This window comes from Rhodnius prolixus, unplaced genomic scaffold (assembly GCF_049639745.1).
Source record: "Rhodnius prolixus isolate KJV_2025 unplaced genomic scaffold, Rpr scaffold_6, whole genome shotgun sequence".
Taxonomy (NCBI): domain Eukaryota; kingdom Metazoa; phylum Arthropoda; class Insecta; order Hemiptera; family Reduviidae; genus Rhodnius; species Rhodnius prolixus.
In genome coordinates, this window is record NW_027411634.1 from 16,968,358 (window position 1) to 16,995,654 (window position 27,297).

General features: G+C 35.1%; 1 protein-coding gene across 5 annotated transcripts in view; it reads right to left on the reverse strand.

Moving 5' to 3' along the window:
• Nucleotides 1-27,297, reverse strand: part of IRSp53 (Insulin receptor substrate 53 kDa) — a 681,191-nt gene that overhangs the window by 147,925 nt on the left and 505,969 nt on the right. For all 5 annotated transcript variants that reach the window (XM_074140794.1, XM_074140795.1, XM_074140791.1 and 2 more), the window contains one exon: nt 12,380-12,472. In XM_074140794.1, coding sequence (XP_073996895.1) covers nt 12,380-12,472 — 93 coding nt within the window. The remainder of the gene's footprint in view (nt 1-12,379; nt 12,473-27,297) is intronic.

The following is a 27,297-nucleotide window of genomic DNA, read 5'->3' on the forward strand; positions in this document are numbered from 1 at the left end:
TTATTTATTATTTGTCCTTTATTGGGAATTGTATATTATTAAAGAACATTTATTTTGTATTTGCTAGCTAGCACCCCCGCTGATGGTTTTGTACCAAGCGTATGTCCTTTATTTGATAATTATTGAATAAGTTGATCTGTTAATTTTGAAATTTATGTACATATTTAAATAAAAGACTTTATCTATCTATCTACTCATACGGTTTACTTCTGATTTACTTACGGCATCCTTACAATTCTCTGACAGTTGAATTACAATTGAGCTACAGTTAATTTACAACTTATAAACGATACTCATACGGTTTACTTCTGATTTACTTACGGCATCCTTACAATTCTCTGACGGTTGAATTACAATTGAGCTACAGTTAACTTACAACTTATAAACGATACTAATACGGTTTACTTATGATTTACTTACGGCATCCTTACAATTCTCTGACGGTTGAATTACAATTGAGCTACAGTTAACTTACAACTTATAAACGATACTCATACGGTTTACTTCTGATTTACTTACAGCATCCTTACAATTCTCTGACAGTTGAATTACAATTGAGCTACAGTTAATTTACAACTTATAAACGATACTCATACGGTTTACTTCTGATTTACTTACGGCATCCTTACAATTCTCTGACGGTTGAATTACAATTGAGCTACAGTTAACTTACAACTTATAAACGATACTAATACGGTTTACTTATGATTTACTTACGGCATCCTTACAATTCTCTGACGGTTGAATTACAATTGGCTACAGTTAACTTACAACTTATAAACGATACTCATACGGTTTACTTCTGATTTACTTACAGCATCCTTACAATTCTCTGACAGTTGAATTACAATTGAGCTACAGTTAATTTACAACTTATAAACGATACTCATACGGTTTACTTCTGATTTACTTACGGCATCCTTACAATTCTCTGACGGTTGAATTACAATTGAGCTACAGTTAACTTACAACTTATAAACGATACTCATACGGTTTACTTCTGATTTACTTACAGCATCCTTACAATTCTCTGACGGTTGAATTACAATTGAGCTACAGTTAATTTACAACTTATAAACGATACTCATACGGTTTACTTATGATTTACAGTTGAATTATAATTGAGCTAAAGTTTACTTACAGTTTATAAACGATACTAATACGGTTTACTTATGATTTACAGTTCAATTACAATTGAGCTACAGTTTACTTACGGTTTATAAACGATACTCATACGGTTTACTTCTGATTTACTTACAGCATCCTTACAATTCTCTGACGGTTGAATTACAATTGAGCTACAGTTAATTTACAACTTATAAACGATACTCATACGGTTTACTTCTGATTTACTTACAGCATCCTTACAATTCTCTGACGGTTGAATTACAATTGAGCTACAGTTAATTTACAACTTATAAACGATACTCATACGGTTTACTTATGATTTACAGTTGAATTATAATTGAGCTAAAGTTTACTTACAGTTTATAAAAGATACTAATACGGTTTACTTATGATTTACAGTTCAATTACAATTGAGCTACAGTTTACTTACGGTTTATAAACGATACTCATACGGTTTACTTCTGATTTACTTACAGCATCCTTACAATTCTCTGACGGTTGAATTACAATTGAGCTACAGTTAACTTACAACTTATAAACGATACTCATACGGTTTACTTCTGATTTACTTACAGCATCCTTACAATTCTCTGACGGTTGAATTACAATTGAGCTACAGTTAATTTACAACTTATAAACGATACTCATACGGTTTACTTCTGATTTACTTACAGCATCCTTACAATTCTCTGACGGTTGAATTACAATTGAGCTACAGTTAATTTACAACTTATAAACGATACTCATACGGTTTACTTATGATTTACAGTTGAATTATAATTGAGCTAAAGTTTACTTACAGTTTATAAAAGATACTAATACGGTTTACTTATGATTTACAGTTCAATTACAATTGAGCTACAGTTTACTTACGGTTTATAAACGATACTCATACGGTTTACTTCTGATTTACTTACAGCATCCTTACAATTCTCTGACGGTTGAATTACAATTGAGCTACAGTTAACTTACAACTTATAAACGATACTCATACGGTTTACTTCTGATTTACTTACAGCATCCTTACAATTCTCTGACGGTTGAATTACAATTGAGCTACAGTTAACTTACAACTTATAAACGATACTCATACGGTTTACTTCTGATTTACTTACAGCATCCTTACAATTCTCTGACGGTTGAATTACAATTGAGCTACAGTTTACTTACAGCTTATAAACTATTTTTTTTTCTGATTACTTATTTACTCACGGTTTCCTTACGATTCTCTTACATTTCATTTACAATTTACCGACAGCTAATTAAAAATTCTCTTTATTACGATTACTTAAGAAATTAGTGACTTTAATCTTACGGTATAAAAATACGCTTATGGAAGTGATTTTTTGTCCTTCGGCTACTATTCAGTTGGATTTTATACGCGACATAAGACAAGGGACGCGACTTGGTAAGACAGCTAGGCGCTCCAGTGGTGCCAAGAAAGATATCAGTGTAACAGCTATTGGGACGATATTGTCTTTAGTGATGGATCGGCGACAAAATGATCAATATAACGGTGGCACACACTATCATGATAAACAATAATCTGGAGATTGCAGCATGAGATCATAGCGGTGTTACATCAGGTATTTATGGTATTGAAGGTTTAGGCCAAACTCTGATCTTCATCCAAAGCGAATTCAATGTTCATCCTTGTTGATGCCTCCGGGCAAATCCAATGACCTTATACTGCAACAAGTTGTTACACCATTCTACAACTTTGAACACGTAGAAATGTTGCTTCTACAAGCTAGTCATCTCGATATAACCCAATAGAACATCGACAGGTTACGATCGGTCAGAGCCTTACGGTACTCCTTTCAACACATTATCAGCAAAGAAGTTAAAGTTGTCCTCTTCAGCAAGCCAGGTATGAGTACCTCAGAAGTACAGTGACTCCCATTAATATTGGGACACCTATTACAAAATGATTTAAAAGGAAAATGAAAACAACGTACAAAAGTTTGGAATTTTTTTTTTTTAAAATAACAGCAACATCTGTGGAAATTATATATAAGTATAAATCGATGAAATTCCAAACTGTTAGGAAGCACTTTTTGAAAAAGTGTAAAATAAGGCTCTCAAAAATATTGGGACACCAGAAGTGCTAGAGTTTAAATGTTTAATATTTAAAATCTCCTACTATTTAATAATTGGTTGGTAATAATTTAATAATTGCTTTTTGACTTACAATAGCCCTCAAACGATCAGGCATAGGTGAAACAAGTTTTTGGTTAATTCAGGTGGTGTTTTTTTCCAATTCTTCCAGGAAACATCGTTTTAATTCATTTTTGTTAGATATTACTCGTTTACTTAAAGCACTGGCTAAATATTGCCATAAATGTTCAATGGGATTAAGATCCGGTGACTGCGGAGAGGTTTGGAATACTTTTGGGCAATTGTATAACAGTCACTGACGTATCACCCAAGCCGTAGGTTTGGGGTCGTTGTCTTGGTAGAATTTAGAAGACCCTAAAATACCAAATGTTTGGTCACTTTTTTCAAATTATATTTTAATATATTACTATAAACCATTTTGTGCATCATTCCATCAATAAACACTAATACTCCAAATCCTGATGCGGACATCCAGCCCCAAACCAGAACTGACCCACCTCCACCCGGAGGTGCAGCTTTAAAACCCTTTAAAGTTGGCTGTAAATTCTTCTTTTCGAGTTCAGCATTCGCTTTCCTCCAGACCATAACCCTTCCATCTGACTGGAAAACATTAAATTTTGATTCATCGCTAGAGTATATCATTCCAAAAGTCACTATTTATCTTACTGACAAAAGGATTCTTCCAGGCTACTCTACCATGATAGTCGAGTTTTCTTAGCACTCTCCGAACTGTTTCTGCTCCTTTTTTGCTCTCTGAACATGTCAAAAATTTCACATAGAAGTTTTGGAGCACTAAGTCGGTGATCTTTTTTAATTCTTTTAATATATAACGCTGCTCTCTCTCAGAGAGCAGTTGAGGACGGCCTTTTTGTGGGGTTGAAACAATTCTTTTTTCTTTTTGGTAATGCTGAATGATGTTCCACGCAGTAGATGTTTTAGGTACGATCAGTTTTTCTGCCTCTCTAACACTTTTTATTGTCTTTGTGCAAAGAAATTACAATTTTTCTTGTTCAATCGTTGTATTTGTATTTTTGCGCGACATGTTACACCTGGCTTGATTTATATAAACTAATATAATTATTAATTTCATATTGAATATATGCTTAAGGTATATATTTACAAATTGTATAGATATTCGGGCAGAACCTTGGACAAACTATAAATTATAATAGTGTCCAAATATTTATGAGAGGTAGAATTTGCACTTATTATTATATATATTTTTTTTAATCTACCAAAACATTTTTATGTAATTATTTAAATAGTTTTTATTTAATTAATAGTAATTATAAAATGAAATGAATTAATAAAATTTTGAATAAATGGGTGCCACTTTTAATTTTCGTCAATTTTTAACTTCTGGATGAATTGTCCCAATATTAATGGGAGTCACTGTATATCGATCGGAGAACATTTCCTTAGCATTGAAGAAGGTATTGTTGATATTGGTAACAAGTTTTAAGCTTGTAACTTTATTCTTTTAGAGTGGTGTGATTTTGTTTTGTCACCCAGGTGTTACTTTTAACTCCAAATATAAAATCAAAATAAACTTCGAGTGAAACAAGAGACATTTCTACAGAAATAAAGTAAAAACAATAACAAAAGATTTTAATTAAGGTAAGACAAACAACCAGATCAAATTGGAATACTATCTGTGATAAACTCGTAATTAATAATGAAAATATTTTATAAAAGAAAAAGAAAAGTAAAGACAGAAAAGAGGGTGATTTTAGACAAAATAAGAGTGAAAAAGAAGGCAAATTAAAGATAAAATCTTTTAATTAATTAGTTAAACAACTGAAAAAAGTCCACCTTTGTTTTAAAACCTTACAGTAACCTTACAGTGGTTCTTTACAGTAAAGACTAGACTTTACGAATACATGAAAATTATAATACTTCTTAAACTTTAAATATTGAATTCATGGATTATGTTTGCGAGGATTCGATTAATAACTCAAATTTTAAGTTTCTTCCTCCGGAGTTATTGTTTGAGTTTAAAGGCTCATTTTGTTAATGGTTGAAATAATGAAAAGTTAGTATTTATTAAATTTAGTTCCTTTCAATAGCACTCCATCAGACTTCGGCGGGTGACGCCGCGTTTCAGTCCAATTCCGATTACATTGCTGATAAAAAATGTCCGATTGAACTTAGCTTGGATATGGCTTCACTTGAACAGCTCTTTAGCCAAACGTCAATCCAAGGGTTAGGTGGAAGTCAATCAAGAGTTATCTGCCGCAGATGCGACCAAGAGACTAGAACGCTAGCACACAGCATTTTGTCCACACAACATGCTCCTAATTACATGCCACCATTACTGGAAATCCCTGACTGACAAGCTGAGAAAAATGAGGTACATTTGCCATGAAGTAGTGTACTCTCAATCTGCAGAGGTGGGACAACGCATTATGCAGAAATAAGTAGCATACCCTAAGAAGGATAGGGAGGCTATATTATTGTAGACCCTAAAACAAATTTTGAAAGCAATGCTCTGTGTCAGGCTGAACAGATTAAAGAAGGAGTTTTATGGGAAATACATTCCCTTACTCCATTAGAAGAGTACGGTAAGCGACAGTTTGCCCGTTACAGGTTATAGGATACAGAGGAACAAACCCACGAATACAAGGTGTGGCTATTAAATAACGAGACTATTGCTATAAAACATTTTATTTTAAATTTATACATATTTAGTTATTATCACCTTCAATTTACACCCCTCCCCTATCCTTACAACGCTCCATGCGAATTTACCATTGTTCGAAACAGTGCTGGAAGTCTTTTTCTGTGAGCACCTGCTTGACGCGTGCCGCTTTTTCTTTCACAGCTTCAACGGACTGAAATCGTGTTCCTTTTAATGCAGATTTGACTTTGGGGAATAGATAAAAGTCACATGGGGCCAGGTCAGGCGAATAAGGCGGATGGCCTAAAAACTGGGATGTTGTACTTGGCGTCTTGTGACAGACAATGCAGTGTGAGCCGGCGCGTTGTCTTGATGGAGAACCCCTTGACTTGTTCTTCCACAAATCGGGTCGTTTTTTCCTTAATCTTTCACGGAGTTGAGCAAGCACCTCACGGTAGTAATGTTGATTAATTATAATCGATATTTTTATCCGTTTTGGACGTGGAAAGGCGACCCGGGAGGTCATCATCATCGACGTCTTCTCGGCCATCTTGGTAACGCTTGGACCACTCAAAAACTCGCGCACGTGATTAACATTCAGCGCCATAAACTTCTTTTAATAAAAGGTAAGTTTCAGTGGCGGTTTTACCCAGTTTTGATGTGAAATTTCACGACAATTCGTTGCTCTACTACATGTGTAGTATCATGTTTTCGGCAAAACGAAACTAACACCTCTTACACAAACGACGGTTCCGGTCAGACAGATTTCTCTACAAACACGTGGGACGCTGCAATCGAAAGAGAAGGCTTTACGCTGCACAGCGGTCGGTCGTTAGGATTTGGTGCATGCATAGTTCTTCTGTAGCAGCGTCAGTCTCGTTATTTAATAGCCACACCTGTCGATCTCTTCACGAAGGTAGACATCCAATCCGCGGACCTTCATGGACTTGCCGAATCAGTAACGAAGAACTCCTTGGCTATTATTCACCACCATCCTTCAGTTATTTTTTAACTTTCAATGGCTAAGACTGGTTCCGTCTCATCTTTGTAAATATCGTATTCTAACAAGAATGTTAATTCACAATGAACATTTAATAAATGGTTTATTTCTTTAATTAGAAAAGTAATTAATTACAGCGTGTCGGAGACGATACGATACAACCTCTTATTTCCCTAATGTACCTACATCTTGAATGAAGAGTCACCTGCCACTGTTTGTAGAGTTAGACTGGTGCTGCTAGCGGCAGAGAAAGACACCATTGCTGGCAGGCTAGGCAGACCCACTTGGGATTAAACCACACGCACTGTTCCCTAATTAGCTTCACCATTAAGTTCTGTCGAGTAATGCACAACATCCGGAAATCTTACTCATATAATTAAGGATTATCAATGATAATTTCAGTTACTTACATTAAATAAGATTTTTACTTTAGCAGTTACAGCCAATGTAGTATTAATTTGCATATTAGTATTAAAGAAAGACTTTCAAATAAAGTACGGGATAGATAAGCTAAGTAAAACCAACAGGAGGTTTCAAAAGATAAAAAAAAGTTGAAAACTTTAAAAATAATAATATAATAATTTTAAGGAATGAAGAATGGAATGCCGGATGACCAAGTTCAAATCCAGGCACCATACCCAATGATTTCCTCTTCTTAAGACTCTCTACAGATTTCTGAACGGTAATAGTATTTCCTGCAAACATACACAATAAGTAATGAAGGTATAAATGGTGCTCGATGAGGTAGATGAGAGAAATTACCCAGCGATAGCACTCCTTAAAGCAGTGCTTCCAAACCTTTTTCTGGTGATGACACATTAGTCAGATACCAAACAGTAAACGGCACACTGGAACTGAAATGCTCCCATTTCATTTTAAAATGACGTATTATGCTCAACTAGTGCTGTAATAACAACACTATTACAATCCTACAAAAATACAAGTTTTCGTGGCAGGCTGTAACATTAATAAGAAACCCAATCATTCACCCGTCTATACCGTTCTCTGACAATACAATTAACTACATGTATACAGTGGCAATGAATCTTATAGCAAAGAAATTCTTTATTTTAATGCCAATATTGATGTCAAGAAGTGCCTGTAATTCATGTAAATCCGTAACTAAAAGAAAGTGATTAAAAGCACCTCTAAATGAGATTAAAGTTACAAAAACTAAACAGCCAATAAAGAAGAACGAAAGCTATGACATATTTTACTAATTCTTTATCTTGAATCCTCTTGAAGCAAGTTAACTCCAGTCTTCCAGTGGTCAAGCTAGATAATGACTAAACTGCATTGCTTTGAATTTTATATTTGACTAGCGTCAAATTTTTGTGTTACGTTATTAACTTTATATTTATCAGAGCAATTGGAAATTAGGGATAGTACTTATAATGTGTGTTAAAGAAATATAGTTTTGTTATTAACTAGGAAAGCTAACTTTTAATGATACATTTTAATATTTCAATTTCTACTTTTTTGCCACGGCACTTCTACCGTAGCTTTATCTTCAGACCTAAAAGAAGTCTTGTGGGCCACTAGCGATTCAGTCGTCTTTTTGGATTGACAGTGATGATAAGAGACTGTACGAAAGGATTAGAGCTATTAAAGAGAGCAGTATGGAACTTGTAATATTTTGTCTTGGCGAGTTGTTGTACGAATGAGATGTTGAGGTCGCTGTGAAGATTAAGGTTAGTTACGTAGTAAAGAGCGTCAACTATCTGTCGGAGTAGTTTTGATTGAAATATCTGTACTAATCGTACTGATTGTAGGGTTTGACTGAATCTCTTAGAAGAGAAGTTATAACTAGCAAAGATTAAAGTGTTGTTGGTCGTCAGATATTTTTAAAAAAAATTCGAACCATTATAATGGAGTTACAGCAAAATCAATAGTTTTCAAGGGCCAAAAATACTTTACAAGTAATGGTTTTTTTCAGACTAAAAATAAAATTTAACATAGATTGCTTGCAATTTTAACAAAATAATCAGATTATGGCTTAACAATTCTTGTACCCACCCGTAGTTAATTTTGTGAGTTAACTATAGTGAAGCAAGTTTCCCCAATGCTAAGCTTTGTAAACAACATTCATTTAGTAAACTGTCAGAAAAACTCGTAACAAGCATTCTAGGGTACACAACAAACAAAACCGTTAATTTTATACCATAGTAACTTTACAGCGTTTTAAACCATGGTTTAACGTCACCATGGTTTAAAACATACTCTCTTTTAATCCTTTTCAAAACTTTAGTTAAAATACAGGTAATAAAAATTGAATAACAGCACTCTTTCTAGTTCTTGCGAGTTGGCCGTCATCAGGAATTATTTAAATATTGGTTCTTCGCTTTCTTGGGTATGAGGGATGTATGGGTAAACAAATAAAAGCAATGGTATGATTTCTTTGCGTAGATCGCAATGAGGAGGAGGATTTCAAACATATAATAATGATATGTCCACGTTATGTGGTGGAAAGGAAACGAATGTTTGACGACATATACAGGTATTTAGATGCACCATTTCGCTACTAAGACATAATATTCTCCACCAACATCTATGTGCTTAAATCTGTAGCAGAGCTAGCAAAGAAATATGAATGTATTTAAAAGTTATAGCCGATTAGAATGAATGGAAGAAAATGATTAGAGAAGGATTACGTGATTTTAATTTCGGTTAAGCTATAAGGATGGCAGGAATATACGAGGGTCGTTTGAAAAGTCCGTGCAAAGTCAGAGAGATAGCACCACTGGCGCGTATCGAGGTTATGTTTAGTTAGTAGCATCTCTTGGAAGAACACACACCAAGTTTCAGCCAGATCGGTCTATTTCTTTGTGTTTGGCATTCGTTTGAATCGAGGAAGTCGAGTGATTTTCAAAAAATGGACGAAAAAGAATTTCGTGTGTTGATTAAACACTACTTTATGAAAGGCAAAACGCCTCAGGAGACTAAAGAGAAGCTTGATAAACATTATGGTGACTCTGCACCTTCGATTAGAACAGTTTATAAATGGTTTCAAAATTTTCGGAGTGACCATATGGGCACAAGTGACGCTGAACGTTCTGGACGCCCTGTTGAGGTTACTACTCCAGAAATCATTGATAAAATCCATGATATGGTGATGGATGACAGAAGAGTGAAGGTGCGTGAGATTGCTAGTGCTGTGGGCATCTCGAATGAACGGGTACATAATATTTTGCATCAACATTTGGACATGACAAAGCTATCCGCAAGATGGGTGCCGCGATTGCTCACGCTTGACCAAAACCGAAATCGTGTGAAGTGTTGCAAGGACGGTTTGCAGCTGTTCCAGAAGAATCCGCAGGACTTTAAGCGTCGTTTCGTCACTGTGGATGAAACATGGATACATCACTACACTCCTGAGACCAAAGAACAATCTAAACAATAGGTTACCAAGGGGGAATCTGCACCAAAAAAGGCGAAGACCGTTCCTTCGGTCGGAAAGACTATGGCGACTGTCTTTTAGGATTCGCAAGGAATAATCCTCATCGACTATCTGGAAAAGGGTAAAACTATCACAGGTGCATATTATTCATCGTTATTGGACCGTTTGAAAACCGAGCTGCAAGAAAAACGCCCACGATTGGCCCAGAAAAAAGTCCTTTTCCATCACGACAACGCACCAGCTCACACCTCAGCAGTTGTGGTCGCAAAATTAATGGAAATAGGGTTCCAACTCGTTTCACATCCTCCCTATTCTCCAGACTTGGCTCCCTCGGACTACTATTTGTTCCCCAATATGAAGAAATGGCTGGCGGGAAAAAGATTTTATTCAAACGAGGAGGTGATTGCAGAAACGAATGGCTATTTTTCAGACTTGGACAAATCCTATTATTCGGAAGGGATCAACAAACTAGAGCAGCGTTGGACGAAGTGTATAAGCCTAAAAGGAGACTATGTTGAAATATAAAAAAGGTTTACCCCAAAAAATTAAGTAGTTTTTATTTTTGCACGGATTTTTCAAACGACCCTCGTAGAGTACTGATCCATCCATTAGTTGTAAGGTTTATGTAAATAGTTGTGTATAGTAGAGGGATGAATGTGTGAAGCGAATGTATTTGTAGGTAAGAATGGAGAGTGAGTGATATTCTAGTGATAAGCACCTAGACGATGCTGGCTGTATGGCGGAAGCCAATGCCGAAAAAAGGCAAAAAAAATGATATGAAGCTACTTCTACAATTTAGACAAAAATAAGTAAATAAATAAAGAAAAATATAAAATATTATAAGCCTTGCAGCGTGATGAAATCCATTTTAAAAGATATTACGAGTTAAAACAAACCCGAATTTCCAAAATAAATATTTCAACTATTTAAACTTTACTGAGGCCAAATAAATGTTCATCTAAAAATGTAATTCCAGATGAATTCTTTAATTAGAACTGTGAAAATTATTATAACAACTTGTGTCTGGCACAAAATTTTTGAACGATGCTCTCCACGAAGCAGCGAACATTTAAAAGAACTACCCCGAAAACGGGGGGTCTAAGCCATGGGCTACTTTCAAAAGCCTTTTGTTTTTTTGCAGCCATTTTTGAAATCTAAAACCAGTTTTTTGTTTGTTCCAGAAAGTTGTATAATTTTTACACGATTGGATTAAAAATTGATTACGACTGAAAATGTGATCAAGTCTACAGTGCTTTGATTTTATCCATCATGTTTATAATGTTACTAACCAGTTTCAGGCTTAATACCATCATCCAGAGGTGCATTAATTAGTTTGATGTAGAGATTTCGATTTCACTTACGTTACCGTCTCATACTAGACTTGCTAACTGTCTGAAACCGGTCAGGGACCCAATACAAATGCGTAGCTACGAACGGATATAGTCAAAAGAAATTAATAACACAACTTTTGCTTGATTGATTTTGAATATTAAAATCTTACAACTACTTTGGTATCTAGCAGCTAATCAACAAGTTTACTGTTGGCTAAACGCAAAGATCATTTAGCTAAATCATTTTTTGCAGTTTATCATACGTGCATCATGTTTTACTCTAGCCAAAATTCACAAAAGACTACAATATCTGACAAGTAGGTAGAACTAGAAATGGAAATGACGTTTCATTTAAAAAGCACATAGCGTCCTTTTTCATTGCTTGAAGAACTTTTTTGAATGAAGACTCCTGATTCTCATTCACTTTGAGAGTCTTTTTTTTAATCAGATACCCATCAAACTCTTAAGCAGAAATGAATCCCACCACAACTTAATGGAAGAACATTTACAGAACTTAAACCATTAATTCTAAAATATATATTTTGTAAGTTGATCTTAATAGTCGCAGAAGAATTCTTGCCTAATAAGGCTGGTTTACAAGAGTATGTATGGCCGAAAAGAATATCCTGGTTACTTTTCACTATTGAAGCCGAAAAATCCCTTGAGGAAAAATTGTTGGTTTAAGGGGAATACATTTTTTTTTTTTAAATTATATTTTCCAATTAGTTTCAATTTTTCGAAAAATCATAAGAAGATTGATGGCAAAATTTATACAAAACTGCACTCACCAATATCAGCCGATCCGCCCCAGGTTCCTTGTTGAGACTGTCTGGCCAACTTTGTGATAGCGTCAACGTACAATCTTGAAGCTGCGGCCGCTCCTAAGGGAGAGAAACCAGAAATATTTAATTTATCAAATAACAGAATTCAGAGAATGTATTGGAATAATTAAATAATGTTTTATAAAGATAAACTCAGCGACAGCAATTGAGAATTTCAAGTTCGAACACTGTTGATTTACGCCAGCCCAGTTTGAATTATAGACCAACCGAACAAAGAACAATGTATGGTTTTAATTTAACTAAAACTCTCAAATTCACACTAACTAATCAAAGACCTTATTATTCCTTTAGGGATGAAACCTAGACTGTACTAGGATTTTAATTGTTTTAACCAGTATCACCAGTATGTGTAAAGCTCTAAGAGAGCTGGTACATAGATTAAATAACGCCTTTATTAATGTAATAAGTAATAAGTAATAAAAACACATAAAAAATATTATTAACAAAGGCTTACACTTGGAAGACACGCTTTTACAATTTAACTCATCGCCTCAAAATTTAATAAAAGATTATTGTCTTGATGATGAATATACAAATAAACTAAATAAACAGAAATAATGGTGGAGAGAGGGGCACATTTGAACAGAATTTACATTTTCTGTTACAGAGTGCTCAGAATCGTATTATTGAACCTTTTTATTTTGTTTTCTACAACTTTCAAGTCTTCTGAACAGATCTATATCAATAAACAGTTGGTACTTTACGTACATATCTATATTTTTTTAAATAAAAAATTTAGTGTCAAATATCTGCCCCACTGGTGGGGGTAGCTTTGAACACAATATAAAATAGAAAGAAATGATATTACTTTACTCTGAATCTACCTTCTATCAGTTATTTCTCTCACTACTACATTACTTTCTCTTCTAAACCACTGAAATCTAGTTCAAAAATCAAGAATGACAGTTCAGGGATGTTGTACCCGAAGTGGTGATGAGTTTAGGAAAGTTTGAACAAAATATTCGGTTTGTTGCGCTTCTTAATGTTGGTTCGAACCCACTTTCCCCTTCTCTATGATTAAACCAAAAAATAAAAAAAGTCACAAACTTGCAGTTCGGTGGGGCACATTTTAACTGGTGATGTTGAAATGTGCCCCCTCTCCTTACATAAAAGAAAATATAATATCCAACACTTTTTGCAAGCAAATAGACTTTTGTAAATACTAGATTTAAGAATACGAATTCCAAATAGGTAATATGGACTAACAATGCTTACACCTTGTCCACTACAAATCATCACAATACACTTCCAAAGCTGCAACAAAAATTTTACTTCCACCTTACAAAGTAAAACATTCCTCAATTCTGACTTTACAAACAATGAAAACGAAGGGAAACTCTGTCAATTATACAACAGGTCTACCACAACATATGGAGAAAATTACCAATCATAAATGATGTGAATGTTTGGCGAGAAATTAAACTGTTCACATGTGGTCACTCAACACTACTCCTAATAATATTAACTAATAATAAGGAAGTATAACCTCTGATGTTGATGCACCTTAAATATAAAAATATAACAAAGTAATTTAGGGTTTTTATAATGTATCTTTTGAAATACGTACATCTCCATTTTATCATACACAATTTTGAACAAACTAGATGAAAAAAATAATAATAATAAATAAACATAATATTTAATAATTTATAATATAAATATTTATTTTTCTTATAAAGTAGAACAAAATTTCATAAAAGCTAAGGCAACAGTGCACAACTGCAATCCAACAACAAGCTTTGATATTATATCGACATGAAACAAAGAAAAATAAAAAATATTTGTAAAAGAAAGTATGAACAGAATAAATAAGTAAATAAAGTATCTAGACTGGAAGTTATGGCAGAAGTACGAGTATTCATTCAATAAAATGAAGAAGACAAAGGAAACGTTGAAGTTCTTTAAGGGAAAGGAGGTTGTACATTCTTTTTGAGAGTTGTTTTAAAAAAAAAAGATTTTTAGAAATAAAAGAAGATAATATGTACATATATATCAATACTTGAACAATAAATAAATAATAAATAAACTTCGAGATGTTTCCGAAGAGAATGAGAATCACAGAGAACAAAAAAAATGAATCTTTCTCATTTAGGCTAGAAAACATTTTTGAAGAAATGGCTGCAGACAGTTGGGAGAAATAATGTTGAGATCATCTAATATTTTTAGGCAATAAAAATCCAATCCAGATGAGGGTATCACAGTAATGGCAATCTCAAAAAAGTATTAAAGAAGATTCGGTTTTCCCTGATGTTACGATAGCCTAGACTGTTGAGGTTATAAAAGTTTTTGAAGTATAACCCTTTTTTTTTTCAGTTAAGCACCAAAAACTAAGCACGCACTTAAGTTCCGTTTTATTTGGTTCAGCTTTTGCTTTGTTGAGCAGTGATTTAGAAAGTATTCTTTATTGTTCAGCATAAAGCGTTCTAGTAAGTTACTTTTTTAAAATTCTTTTTGAGGGGATATTGTGTATTGTGATAGTTAATTAGGACTCTCTGTGCCTTTGCTGGTGCTACGCGAAACCGTGCAGCAAAAGGGGGAGCTATCAGTAAGTGATAACTACTTTTAGCAAGGCGCCACGGTAGCCGAGCGGTTAGAGGCGAGACCTGTAATGCTAAATATGTATTTTGGTACTGGGTTCGATTCCCGGTCATAGGCCTTGGATTTTATTTGATGGTTAATAAAAGAAATTTACTGTAAAGTATGTTTGCTAGTCGCCTCTGTCCATGACACCTAATTTGGTGTAGTTGGACGTAAAGCCTGCCTAAAAAAAAATAGGCAATTACTTTCCTTACTAATTTTAGCAGCTAACTCACCTCTTCCTCCATTACCCTACCAAAACTCACGTTTAACCGAACCCCCAGATGTTCCAAGAATTGCTCCCCAAAATCAAAGGAAAACCAAGCGCTCCCAGGGAAGTTCTAGGGAGAAATGGGTGCCGTTAGTTAGGTGTAAGCTCCCTGGTGACTCTATCTCCGTAAATCCCCATGGATATTCCAAAATTGGGCCCCAAAATTAAGGAGACATCACCCTCAATCCCGGTAACTATTTAAGCTCTCTAGGGATCTCAAAGAAAAGAAGAGAAAAGCCGACAGATTGGGCTGAACATTCCCTAAAAAACCTCCTATGGTGCATTCTTTTCAACGAGAGTGAAAGTTATCTGTTGGCACTTTTGGAGAACTTGAGTTAGACTCTCCACTTCTTTTGCCCAGTTTGTGTAAGTGAGTTTGCAGATGTGAGGAAGTTGATGTAGTGTCCGAATTAGAAGATAGAATAGCAATATCGTCACCGTACTTGCAGAGCAGTATGTTTGAGTCAGTTGGCAGATCATATGTGTACACATCATAGTGAAGCGAACCGAGTAGTTTGATAACTCATAGTAAATCATCTGCACGACTACAATACCTTAGCTTGTTTTTTTTGGCATTGGCTTCCGCCATACAGCCAGCATCGTCTAGGTGCTTATCACTAGAATATCACTCACTCTCCATTCTTACTTATAAATACATTCGCTTCACACATTCATCCCTCTACTATACACAACTATTTACATACAAACTTACAACTAATGGATGGTTCAGTACTCTACATTCCAGCCATCCTTATAGCTTAAACGAAATTAAAATCACGTAATCCTTCTCTAATCATTTTCTTCCATTCATTCTAATCGGCTATAACATTTAAATACATTCATATTTCATTGCTAGCTCTGCTATAGATTTAAGCACATAGATGTTGGTGGAGAATATTAGGTCTTCGTAGCGAAATGGTGTATCTAAATACCTGTATAAGTCGTCAAACATTCGTTTCTTTTCTACTACATGTTAATGTTAATAACGTGATTAAATAATTTTTACAATTGATTCAAATGCCTATTAAAAGCTAATACTGTATTTGCCCAGTTGGGGAGAAATGCTATATTTCTTCCACAATAGCCTCATTCAAATGGGTGAAGAAATGTTGAAGAGCTATGGAGGCCGTTGACCGCCAGCAAAACTCATGACTCAGGCAATAAAACTAGCGTTCTGTGTGGAAGCGGCGGAGGATATGGTAAGTCATTTGCCCAATCCCCCTTACTGGGCGCCATAGCCTATATCTTGAACTCTTTAAGTGCAATGTAAGGAAGGGAGCTGAACAGAAAATATAGGGAGGGTGCTGCTTTTCCTTGCCCTTCTGTTAAAAGGAAAGGTTCTTTCCCTAAAGAAAGGAGACACGTGCCCTTTATGGTATTCTATAGTCCGACCAAAGTTAACTTCAAGTCCAAATAAGTCTGACCACTTTCTTCCCTTATAAGACCAGCAAAGTTCCATCGAGTAACAAAAAGGGCAAATTTATGCAGTTTATTTTTTAAATTATTTATTTAGTTAAAATCAACCCCCACATTAGACTTAAAAGAACAGAACTAAACAGACGCTATCGACTACTTAAAAGACTCTTAGACGATAGATCAAAACTCTCACTGGACAACAGAAGAGTGATTTATACTTCTACTTTAAAACTGATCTGGGCGCATGGAATAGAGCTGTGGGGTTCAACCAAACGCTCCAATCTCCAAAGGATTCAATCTCTTCAATCCTAAAATACTTCCAACTATTGTAAACGCTCCTTAAGTCTCCAACCTGGACTATACACACTGACCTTAACATTCCTTTTGTCACACAAGTCGCTGAAAACACGATAACCTTAGTTTAAAATTGCAATGGAAGTTGCACTTGGTTACATACAGATAAAAAAAAAAAAAGCCACTTTAGCCTACTCATCCAAGCTAGCCTCATTATCACCAACACCAACCACTCTGCTTCAAACTTCTATGCGTTGCATAAAACGCAAGTGACCTACAGAGAATCTCATACCATTATGCAAATTTTTAATTAGGAAGGCATTCCAATGGGAGTTGCACTTCGTAAAATATCATACGCCCTTCCACGGCCAAAACGGATGAAAATATCGATTATAATTAATCAACATTACTACCGTGAGATGCTTGCCCAACTCCGTGGAAGAGTAAGGAAAAAAAGACCGGATTTGTGAAAGAACAAGTCATGGGTTCTCCACCATCAAGACAACGCGCCAGCTCACACTGCATTGTCTGTCGCAAGACGTTTCTAGCCAAGTACAACATCCCAGTTTTAGGCCATCCCTTCCTTATTCGCCTGACCTGACCCCATGTGACGTTTATCTGTTCCCTAAAGTCAAATCTGCATTAAAAGGAACACGATTTCGGTCTGTTGAAGCTGTGAAAGAAAAAGCGGCACGCTTTCATGCAGGAGCTCACAGAAAAAGACTCCCATCCCAGCACTGTTTCGAACAATGGTAAATTCGCATGGAGCGTTGTAGGGATAGGGGAGGGGTGTATATTGAAGGTGATAATAACCAAATATGTTTAAATTTAAAATAAAATGTTTTATAGCAATAGTCTCGTTATTTAATAGCCACACCTCTTTGGGTAAGTTATTTCTAATCTCTGAAATAAATTGTAAAGAAATAAACAAAAATTAAAAAAAAAATAAATAAATAAAAAGCTCTAGTAGGCATCTACACAATGTATTTCCGGCAAAAACAAATTAGAAAATATTGAATACTTCCTGTAAAAAAGGATTAAGAGAAAATAAATAATAAATAAAGACAAATGGTTTCTGAAAAAATGCCGTCGAAAAAGTGCCAACCAAAGTTGGTAAAATGCAAAAAACACATATTTTAGATTTAGTACAACGAGCATATTTATTTAATAAAATAAATATATAGGAAATGTAAACAAGAAATGGAAAATAATATTGACAAATGGGGTATTAGTAATTCAAATAGTTGGATTTAAATCAATGTATCAAAGCAATATATCTCTGTATTTGACATTGCTGCAGTTCAATGGAGGGTCTCCGTTCGTCTTGTGCTGGCTAGAGATTTATATTATGTACAGATATATATACAGTAAAGATGGGAAAGCATGGTTATCCGCAATCAAGTTTAGACTAGGAATGGAGGGCTTCAAAGGGTAAAAGGGTGGTATGAGGGTACACGGCTAGGGCGTACGATCTGAAGGGTTGCCTCAGAGTAAGAATGGGGTTGTCGGGATAGGCCCCTACTAATACACCCTACGCACCTTATATCTCACAAACTTACGGCTCTACTTGAAATTATTAGCATTTTTATTGGTGAGAGTTAGTATATCCCTTCTTTCTCACTTTTACCCGGCAGCCACTTTTCTACGTAACTCGACAACACTTCTACAACCATCCAAAATGCTGCTTGTGTTTAAAAAAAAGAAGAAGTGTTTTCTTTTAAAGTTAGCACATCCAGAGAAAGCAATAAATACAGAATTTTTATTGGAGTGTTTAAATTTTTTAGAATTAATAAAATGGACGAAATAGTTATTTATTTAACAAGTGTGGAAAGTAGTACTTTTCCTCACGCGAGGCAGGGTTTGCACGCACGAGCGAGCGAAGCGATGCGAGTGCATGTGCAAATTGCCGAGTGTGAGGAAAATACTTTACACTAGAGTTAAATATTATATTTTTTCTGCAACCATTTATTAACTAATAAAATTAAAAATTTCATTTTTACAGTCTACAAAAAGTAATTTATTTATTATAAACATTTATTGTTATATTACAATTATTTACATTACTTACGTATTTACGAGGGTCGTTTGAAAAGTCCGTGCAAAAATAAAAACTACTTAATTTTTTGGGGTAAACCTTTTTTATTTTTCAACATAGTCTCCTTTTAGGCTTATACACTTCGTCCAACGCTGCTCTAGTTTGTTGATCCCTTCCGAATAATAGGATTTGTCCAAGTCTGAAAAATAGCCATTCGTTTCTGCAATCACCTCCTCGTTTGAATAAAATCTTTTTCCCGCCAGCCATTTCTTCATATTGGGGAACAAATAGTAGTCCGAGGGAGCCAAGTCTGGAGTATAGGGGGGATGTGAAACGAGTTGGAACCCTATTTCCATTAATTTTGCGACCACAACTGCTGAGGTGTGAGCTGGTGCGTTGTCGTGATGGAAAAGGACTTTTTTCTGGGCCAATCGTGGGCGTTTTTCTTGCAGCTCGGTTTTCAAACGGTCCAATAACGATGAATAATATGCACCTGTAATAGTTTTACCCTTTTCCAGATAGTCGATGAGGATTATTCCTTGCGAATCCCAAAAGACAGTCGCCATAATCTTTCCGGCCGAAGGAACGGTCTTCGCCTTTTTTGGCGCAGATTCCCCCTTGGTAACCCATTGTTTAGATTGTTCTTTGGTCTCAGGAGTGTAGTGATGTATCCATGTTTCATCCACAGTGACGAAACGACGCTTAAAGTCCTGCGGATTCTTCTGGAACAGCTGCAAACCGTCCTTGCAACACTTCACACGATTTCGTTTTTGGTCAAGCGTGAGCAATCGCGGCACCCATCTTGCGGATAGCTTTGTCATGTCCAAATGTTGATGCAAAATATTATGTACCCGTTCATTCGAGATGCCCACAGCACTAGCAATCTCACGCACCTTCACTCTTCTGTCATCCATCACCATATCATGGATTTTATCAATGATTTCTGGAGAAGTAACCTCAACAGGGCGTCTAGAACGTTCAGCGTCACTTGTGCCCATATGGCCACTCCGAAAATTTTGAAACCACTTATAAACTGTTCTAATCGAAGGTGCAGAGTCACCATAATGTTTATCAAGCTTCTCTTTAGTCTCCTGAGGCGTTTTGCCTTTCATAAAGTAGTGTTTATCAACACACGAAATTCTTTTTCGTCCATTTTTTGAAAATCACTCGACTTTCAAAGAAATAGCCCGATCTGGCTGAAACTTGTTGTGTGTTCTTCCAAGAGATGCTACTAACTAAACATAACCTCGATACGCGCCAGTAGTGCTATCTCTCTGACTTTGCACGGACTTTTCAAACGACCCTCGTACATTACTTATTACATTTTCTGCTGTTTCTTTTATTGATGGAGGAGTGTTTTCTAAACAGGCATCACTAGAATCCATTTTAAATTTCTATAAGGTAACACTATAACCTTTTTAACTGTTATAATTAAAAATAGCTAATTATTTATTAAAGTATTATTTTTATTTCTATATTCCTTTCAATTTTTATTTTATTTTTTAATATTCGTTTTTTAATTATTTAAATAAAATAAATTTAAATAAGCTTATTAGAGTTTTACAGAAAATATTTATGTTAATAACAAAACTTCTTATATCAAGGAAGCACAATAAAGTTTTTCCACTCACTTGTGCGGAAAGTGACACTAATGGGAATTTCCCCCCACTAGTGTGGGAAGTTGGGCATTACATAGCTGATTTTAATTGAGTAATGAGAACATTCCTACATGGTTGCAGAAAAAATTAATTTTTAATTTATCCTTTGACTTTGAATACAGAGTAAGAACACAAAAAAAAATTCAATGATGGTTTTTGGTTTATTCTGACCGTTGATGATGGATGATTTTTGGGGAATATCGAAGTGCGGTCATCAATAAATACAAATTTTTTTGCTTTATACGCAGCGTTAACAGTTATGATGATATAGCTCTACATTTAACTTCACAAACATTTTTATAATACCCTGAAGAAGGTAGTAAAAATCACCGAAACGTTGGTACGTATAAAGCAAAAAAGTTGTATTTATTGAAGACCGCACCTCGATATTCCCCAAAAAATCATACAAAAAACATTATTTCTTAGGTTCAATTTGGTTTAAAAATCATTTCGGATCGCCCAAGATCCCTAATCCAGTCTTAATTACTTCAAATAAGGAAAGAAACTAGCTTAGTGGTTAGCGTATTCTGGATTCCAATGTGGAGATCCCGCATTTCTGCAACAAGTGAAACTGATACAACATGATGCATATAAATACATGAGTTGCACGAAGAGCCAATGGTGAAACTCCTTAAAATTGTACTGGCACTTCATTGAGAAGTACCAACTGGCTGCTGGCGCTTCAACCGACTTACGTAAGAGGATTTCGTGGCAATGCAATTAGTTGGTAAAATAAGTTTTTAGTCAAATATCGGTCAATCGATGTACAAAGCTTTCTTTACTAAATCAGTCATTTATTTATTTTTTAAAGGACTCTGTCGCCGACAGCTCCCACGATTATGATCTAAATATTGATTATAAACGCATGAAATGTGGTACGAATTAATTTTGTGTCATGTTCGGGTTTGAAAGAAGAAAAAAACTGTTCCTTACTTTGCAACTAAATCTACCTGGCACCAAAATCTCCTTGTTTCCCCATGTTTCTGAAGCTACCAGATCCCGCTACACCTCAAGTTCCAGCTTCAATTTCCTCACATCATAACCCCTCTAGTTTTCCAACTAACTGCATTACCAGGAAATCGCCAAAAATAGGCGAAACGCTGATGGCCACGCGATCATCTCAATGAAGTAAGTGCCAGTGCCTAATTGTGAAATGCTCTTCTTCTTCGGGAGTTGCACTATTGGGCAAATTCTCCCCTCATGCTACTCACGAATTTAAATACATCTTGTTGATAGTTCGGCAGACCTAAAGGTGGCTTTTTGATTGGAATTAAGTTTTAAGTAACTGTGCTCAGTTTACTAAGCTTTCAAAGAATGGATTTGATTACTTTAAACTTTAATAAATCTTTAATATATTTATTACCAACGTACTTGTCCTGCACATCTGGGGATGAAGACTTTTCTAAACTTTCTCTAACTTTTTGGATCAGTGTCCTAATTATTTAAAACTTATTATTGCAGGTGATTGTAAAGTCAGACTGGGCTAGAGCCAGAGCAAACTCTTCCGTTTTCTAGCAAAATGTAAAATTTTTAACAGAACTGCGCCTTCTGAGGATGGGTCATCGCTCTCTTATTAAGTCTCAGCTTTACCTCTTCCCTGGTTTGGGAATGCAGAAAGGCTCTAGAACAACTGGCTCGGCACAATAAAGTCCGACTGGAGTGGGTGCCGGGCCATGTGGGGATTAAGGGAAATCAATTAGCTGATCAGTTGGCCAGGAACGGAGCCAATACTCCTTTCATTGGCCCGGAACCAGTCCTGGGGATCACAGGAAGCAATAGGGGCTTGTTAGCTCGAAACCGTTGAGCAGATTGTGTCAGGAAGAGACGGCCACACACCTGTTATTCGATTGCGTTGCAATCGAGAGACTGCGCTACGATATCTTTGGTACCTTGAGACCAAAGGAGATTATAGAGCAGAAGGAACTGGTAGAGAAAGTCCTCAACCTTTTTAGAAGGGGAGGTTTCACCTACTAGACTTAAGGGAAGGCACAATAAACCTCAGGTGGCTGAGGTGCCGTGGGGTGTGGCTCCCGTCCCGCCGTTCAAAATCTAAAATTTAAAAAGTCTCAGCTTATTTTTTTTTTCCTGCATACTGATAATTGTAAGCCTCTTGTCGTTTATGCACGACATGCATAATGGCATTATCGCTTTGAGTTAATTCAAGAGTTTAATTTTGAATTTTTTTCTCTATGAGTACGTATTCTTTTTCTTTTGTTCATTATGTACAACCTCCTTCGGCAGACGGAATATTTCCACGCCGTTTAATACTTTTTTATGTATTTATTATTATTATTATTATACATCTTGTAGTATCAGCTTCACTTGTTGCAGAAATGTAATGCAGTTGTGATAATAAATGAAGTTTAAAAAGAAACAGATTATCTAATTATTTACTAATTAAAATAAATTAAAAATCACTTTGGAAGAAGAAAGCCGAAGACATTTCAATTAAAAATAAAAAAAAGGTAAAAATAAGTGCGTCGAGCAGAGGCTGTATAAACGAAGGAGTCGTCCGAGGTTAATTAAAAACGATCCACATCAAGAAGGAAATACTGTTAATAGTTAGGCTTATCTCGCTCATTTTCTTTAATGAGCATCTGTAATTACTATTGCTTGCACTTAGAAGCGAAATTAGAAATTCTAACTGCAGTTATTTTCATAAGGGAAAAGCTTTAAACAGCTTGTCATGTTTTCTAAAGGTTAATCTGAAATTTCATTACAATTTACTGTATTTTTGGGCCCATAAAAATTCAATAATGAGTTTAATAGAATTTACTTGGTAATATCACTAAGTGGCCGGCTTAGTTAATTGATGGCACGCTTGCGAGGGATGCTTGAGTTCAGTATCCTGTCAGATACCCTGTATCTAGGCAGGCAGAAGGGTCCAATCTACTTTACTGGTGGTGTAAAGCCTTCTTCATCGCGAGAAAGAAAGGTTCATTTTCTTAAAGATTTAGGAGAAGAAAATGTATTTTAATTCTTCATCGTTAAATTTCTTTTTCTTCCATTTTTGTTTACCTAAGTTCAAATTCTGCTTCTACCTTTCGAAATGATGACTCTTTCCGATGACGTACAGGCTAAGAGAAGATTTTAGCTTAATGACAAGGGCTTACACCCTGGATACTAGTTCAGCAGCTTTCTTTTCTCTTTTCTTTTCCTTCTAGCTTCTCTGCTCCGCAATGTCAGTATCGGGAGAACACTATTCGGTGGCTGGCTGGCCCTCGATGAACTATGGGTGCTATTCCCACTTCTTCATTAACTAATAATACGACAAACATTGCCAGAAAAATATAAGATTAATACATTTTTTTGCAGTATTATTTGCAGTATGTTTTTGTATTATCTACAGTATACTGTAGATAATACACTAAGTGTAGTACTGTAGATAATACACTAAGTGTAGTACTGTAGATAATACACTAAGTGTAGTACTGTAGATAATACACTAAGTGTAGTACTGTAGATAATACACTAAGTGTAGTACTGTAGATAATACACTAAGTGTAGTACTGTACATACCTAATACACTAAGATGGATTCAAACTCAAAAAAATGTCAATAACCAAAAGGTAAAAAGATCAACCTAACTTATAAAAAAATATAATAATACTCTTAAGTGGAAATGAAATTGTTCAAAAAATAAAATTCCATTCCCTTAGTTCCCTTAGTTTCGAATCATGGGTTTCCTAAATTGTCATTTTAAAGCAATACAATCTCGAGCTACCATTTTTAGAGTTCCACCGAAATAATCAAGCCATAATGGATGTTCACGAGGAACTTAGTGTCATCCTGGATCACAGAGACTATCGTCGACATGGCGCTTATAAATATTGTAGTCGGAGCGCCGAAAAAAAAAGTGGATACCACCAATGGTTGTTTAATATTTGATAGTAATAATCAAAAATCTTCAAAAAATTAATTTTACAAATAAAAATTCACTAGAACAGCGGTTTTTACTTAATATACGCAATTTGTAGACATAATTTTTGGGACAACTTACTAGAAAATTGTAAATTGAAAAGCAATGCAGATAAGATGCGAACTCCTAATTGTTGAATGATTTTTTTGAAACCTCCACTTCTGATTGGAAGATGAGAAAGTTGTAAAAGTTTTAAATATAAATGTAAACAAATAAATTAGATACTTTTCTCCTTATTTTTCTCATAGTTGACGTAAGAGAAATTAATTTATGGCTGGAAGAATCTACATTCGTTGAAACTTCTAATAGACACATCAGGGTGAAGTTAAAGACGGTTTTTAGCTAAGAGACAGGATCTCTCCCTTCCGGCAGAGTGTCAAGTAGAGGTGATGTAAATAAAGTATATGTGACAAGCAAGTTACCAGAACATAAGTCAAAACTTATCTTGCCACTTAAATTACCGCATAATATATCACTTACAGACACTGATACTTTGTCAGTTCTGGTAATCTATTATTATCAGAAGTATTTGTGGAAGACGATATTTTTTTTACCAATAGTAGGAAGGGAAAAATTCTAAATTCTTCTAAAGTGAACTTAACAAAAAACATGGCAGATTTATTTTTGTTGAACGCATAGTGTACACGGCAATGCTGACTAGATTTACAATTTCTACCATCAAATTATGGTTGTTTTTAATTAGCATACAGCTAAACTGTTTCTAATCATTGTTAACTCAGTTAAACATAACTACAGATTATTTTAATCCTATCTCTGTTTTTGGTAGTAAACATGTACAAAATGTTAGCACAAAATTATAAGAGCTTGTTAATTGGGTCTAAGAAAACAAAAAAAGATAGTAATAAATGGAAAAAAGTCACCGGAATTAAGTAAGAGAACCACTGGCCATGTCTCCATTTCTTTGGTCGATAAAACGTGACTTCCGTGGGCGTAAAAGTGTCTGAATGTGAAAAAATATTAAAGTTATACAGTGGTACCTCGGTTTTCGAACAAATCGATTTATTCGACCAAGAAATTCGTGAAAATATTGCCCTGAAATCCGAACAAACATTTGGAACTCGAACACCCCCGAGATGAGCCGAGTTGTGTCTTATATTTACACTTTTAGATCTTATTTCTTGTTTAGATACATGCTTTCACATAAAATATAAAAATTAGGCCAGTAATTCGGCATATTTCTGGGGCTTGGAAACGAAATAAACTACATAGTTTACATTATTTCTTATGGGATAAATTGTTTCGGTTTTCGACCAAATTGGTTCTCAACCGCACTTCCGAACGAATTATGGTCGAGAACCGAGGTACCACTGTATACGATTTTTACGTAAATAGCCGTAAGAGAAGAGTACAGTGGAGCCAACATGCGTTCATTGCCAGAATGTCAGTTAATATTTTTTATTTAAATTTCGAATTCTTCATGGATATTTAAAAGTGATAGATATAAAGTATTATTTGATCATTTTACTTCCTTACATAACCAAAATCTTTATTTCTGTGTCTTTTTAAATCTTTTCCATTTGAATTGTAACTGTTTTTGCCCATATGACTGGCTGTTAATGAGCTGTTTATGAGAAAGATGAATTTCAATGTTGGTTTTAGGCCAAAAAGACAAAAAATCTAAATTATCGTGGCTAATTCATTATATTTTTCTGCAATATTTTACTGTTTATGGACGACAAAACTAAACGACCATTCACAAACTTAATTATTTACCACAGGCTTAATTATTTACCAAAATATTCAATAAATTTTGATGGAAATTTAAACTTGTTTATACTTAATTTTTGATAACTATAATTAATATCTTTATATCCTTAATTTACACCAAAATATACAAAAAAATTAAATATCAATATAGGGACTTCATGGTTCAAAATCTTCTTAAAAACTTTTGAGGTTTAAGTTAAAACTACACTGCTCCACAATAAAAGTGGCGCACTTTAAAAATGCGTTATTTTTTTTTCTCTGTAACTTTTTTGTTCTACATTTCATTTTAGTTAGCAAATATAAGAAATATAAAGTTACGGGAGGGCTAAAATAAAATAAGAAAATGATCTAAAAGAAATAAAAACCTTTAATTTAACAAAAAAGTACTTCTCGGCAAAAAATGAATTTGAAAAAAAAAGTATTTCTTCCGATTAAAAAAAGAGAAAAAGAATTTTAGTAACGTGTATTGCTCGCATTACTGCTTCCAACCTCCTCGGCATACTCCTTCTTGAATTTCTCAGGAAATCTTGTGTTAATTCCTCCCATATCTCCACCAGAGCACCTCGCAACTCTTCTAAGCTCCTGGGAGGATTATTTCTCCATCTTAATCGCCTACCCAGCTCATCCCAAAGATGTTCAATTGGATTTAAATCCGGGCTGCGTGCTGGCCACCTCAAAACACGAATAGTGGTATCCTGTAGATATTGAACAACACAGGCGGAAGTGTGTGGTCGGGCATTATCTTGCATAAAAATAAAATTTTCCCCAATAAATGGTGCTCAGGGTATCACATTTTGCTGCAAAATTTCCCTCACATACAAATCTGCATTCAAAATTGCCCTGTTGAACACGTGGAGCTCAGTATAAGCCCCCATAGAAATCCCAGCCCACACCATCACTGAACCACCTCCGAATGGTAGTCTACCAGAAATATTGCACGGAGCGTAGCGCTCCCCAGGCCTTCGG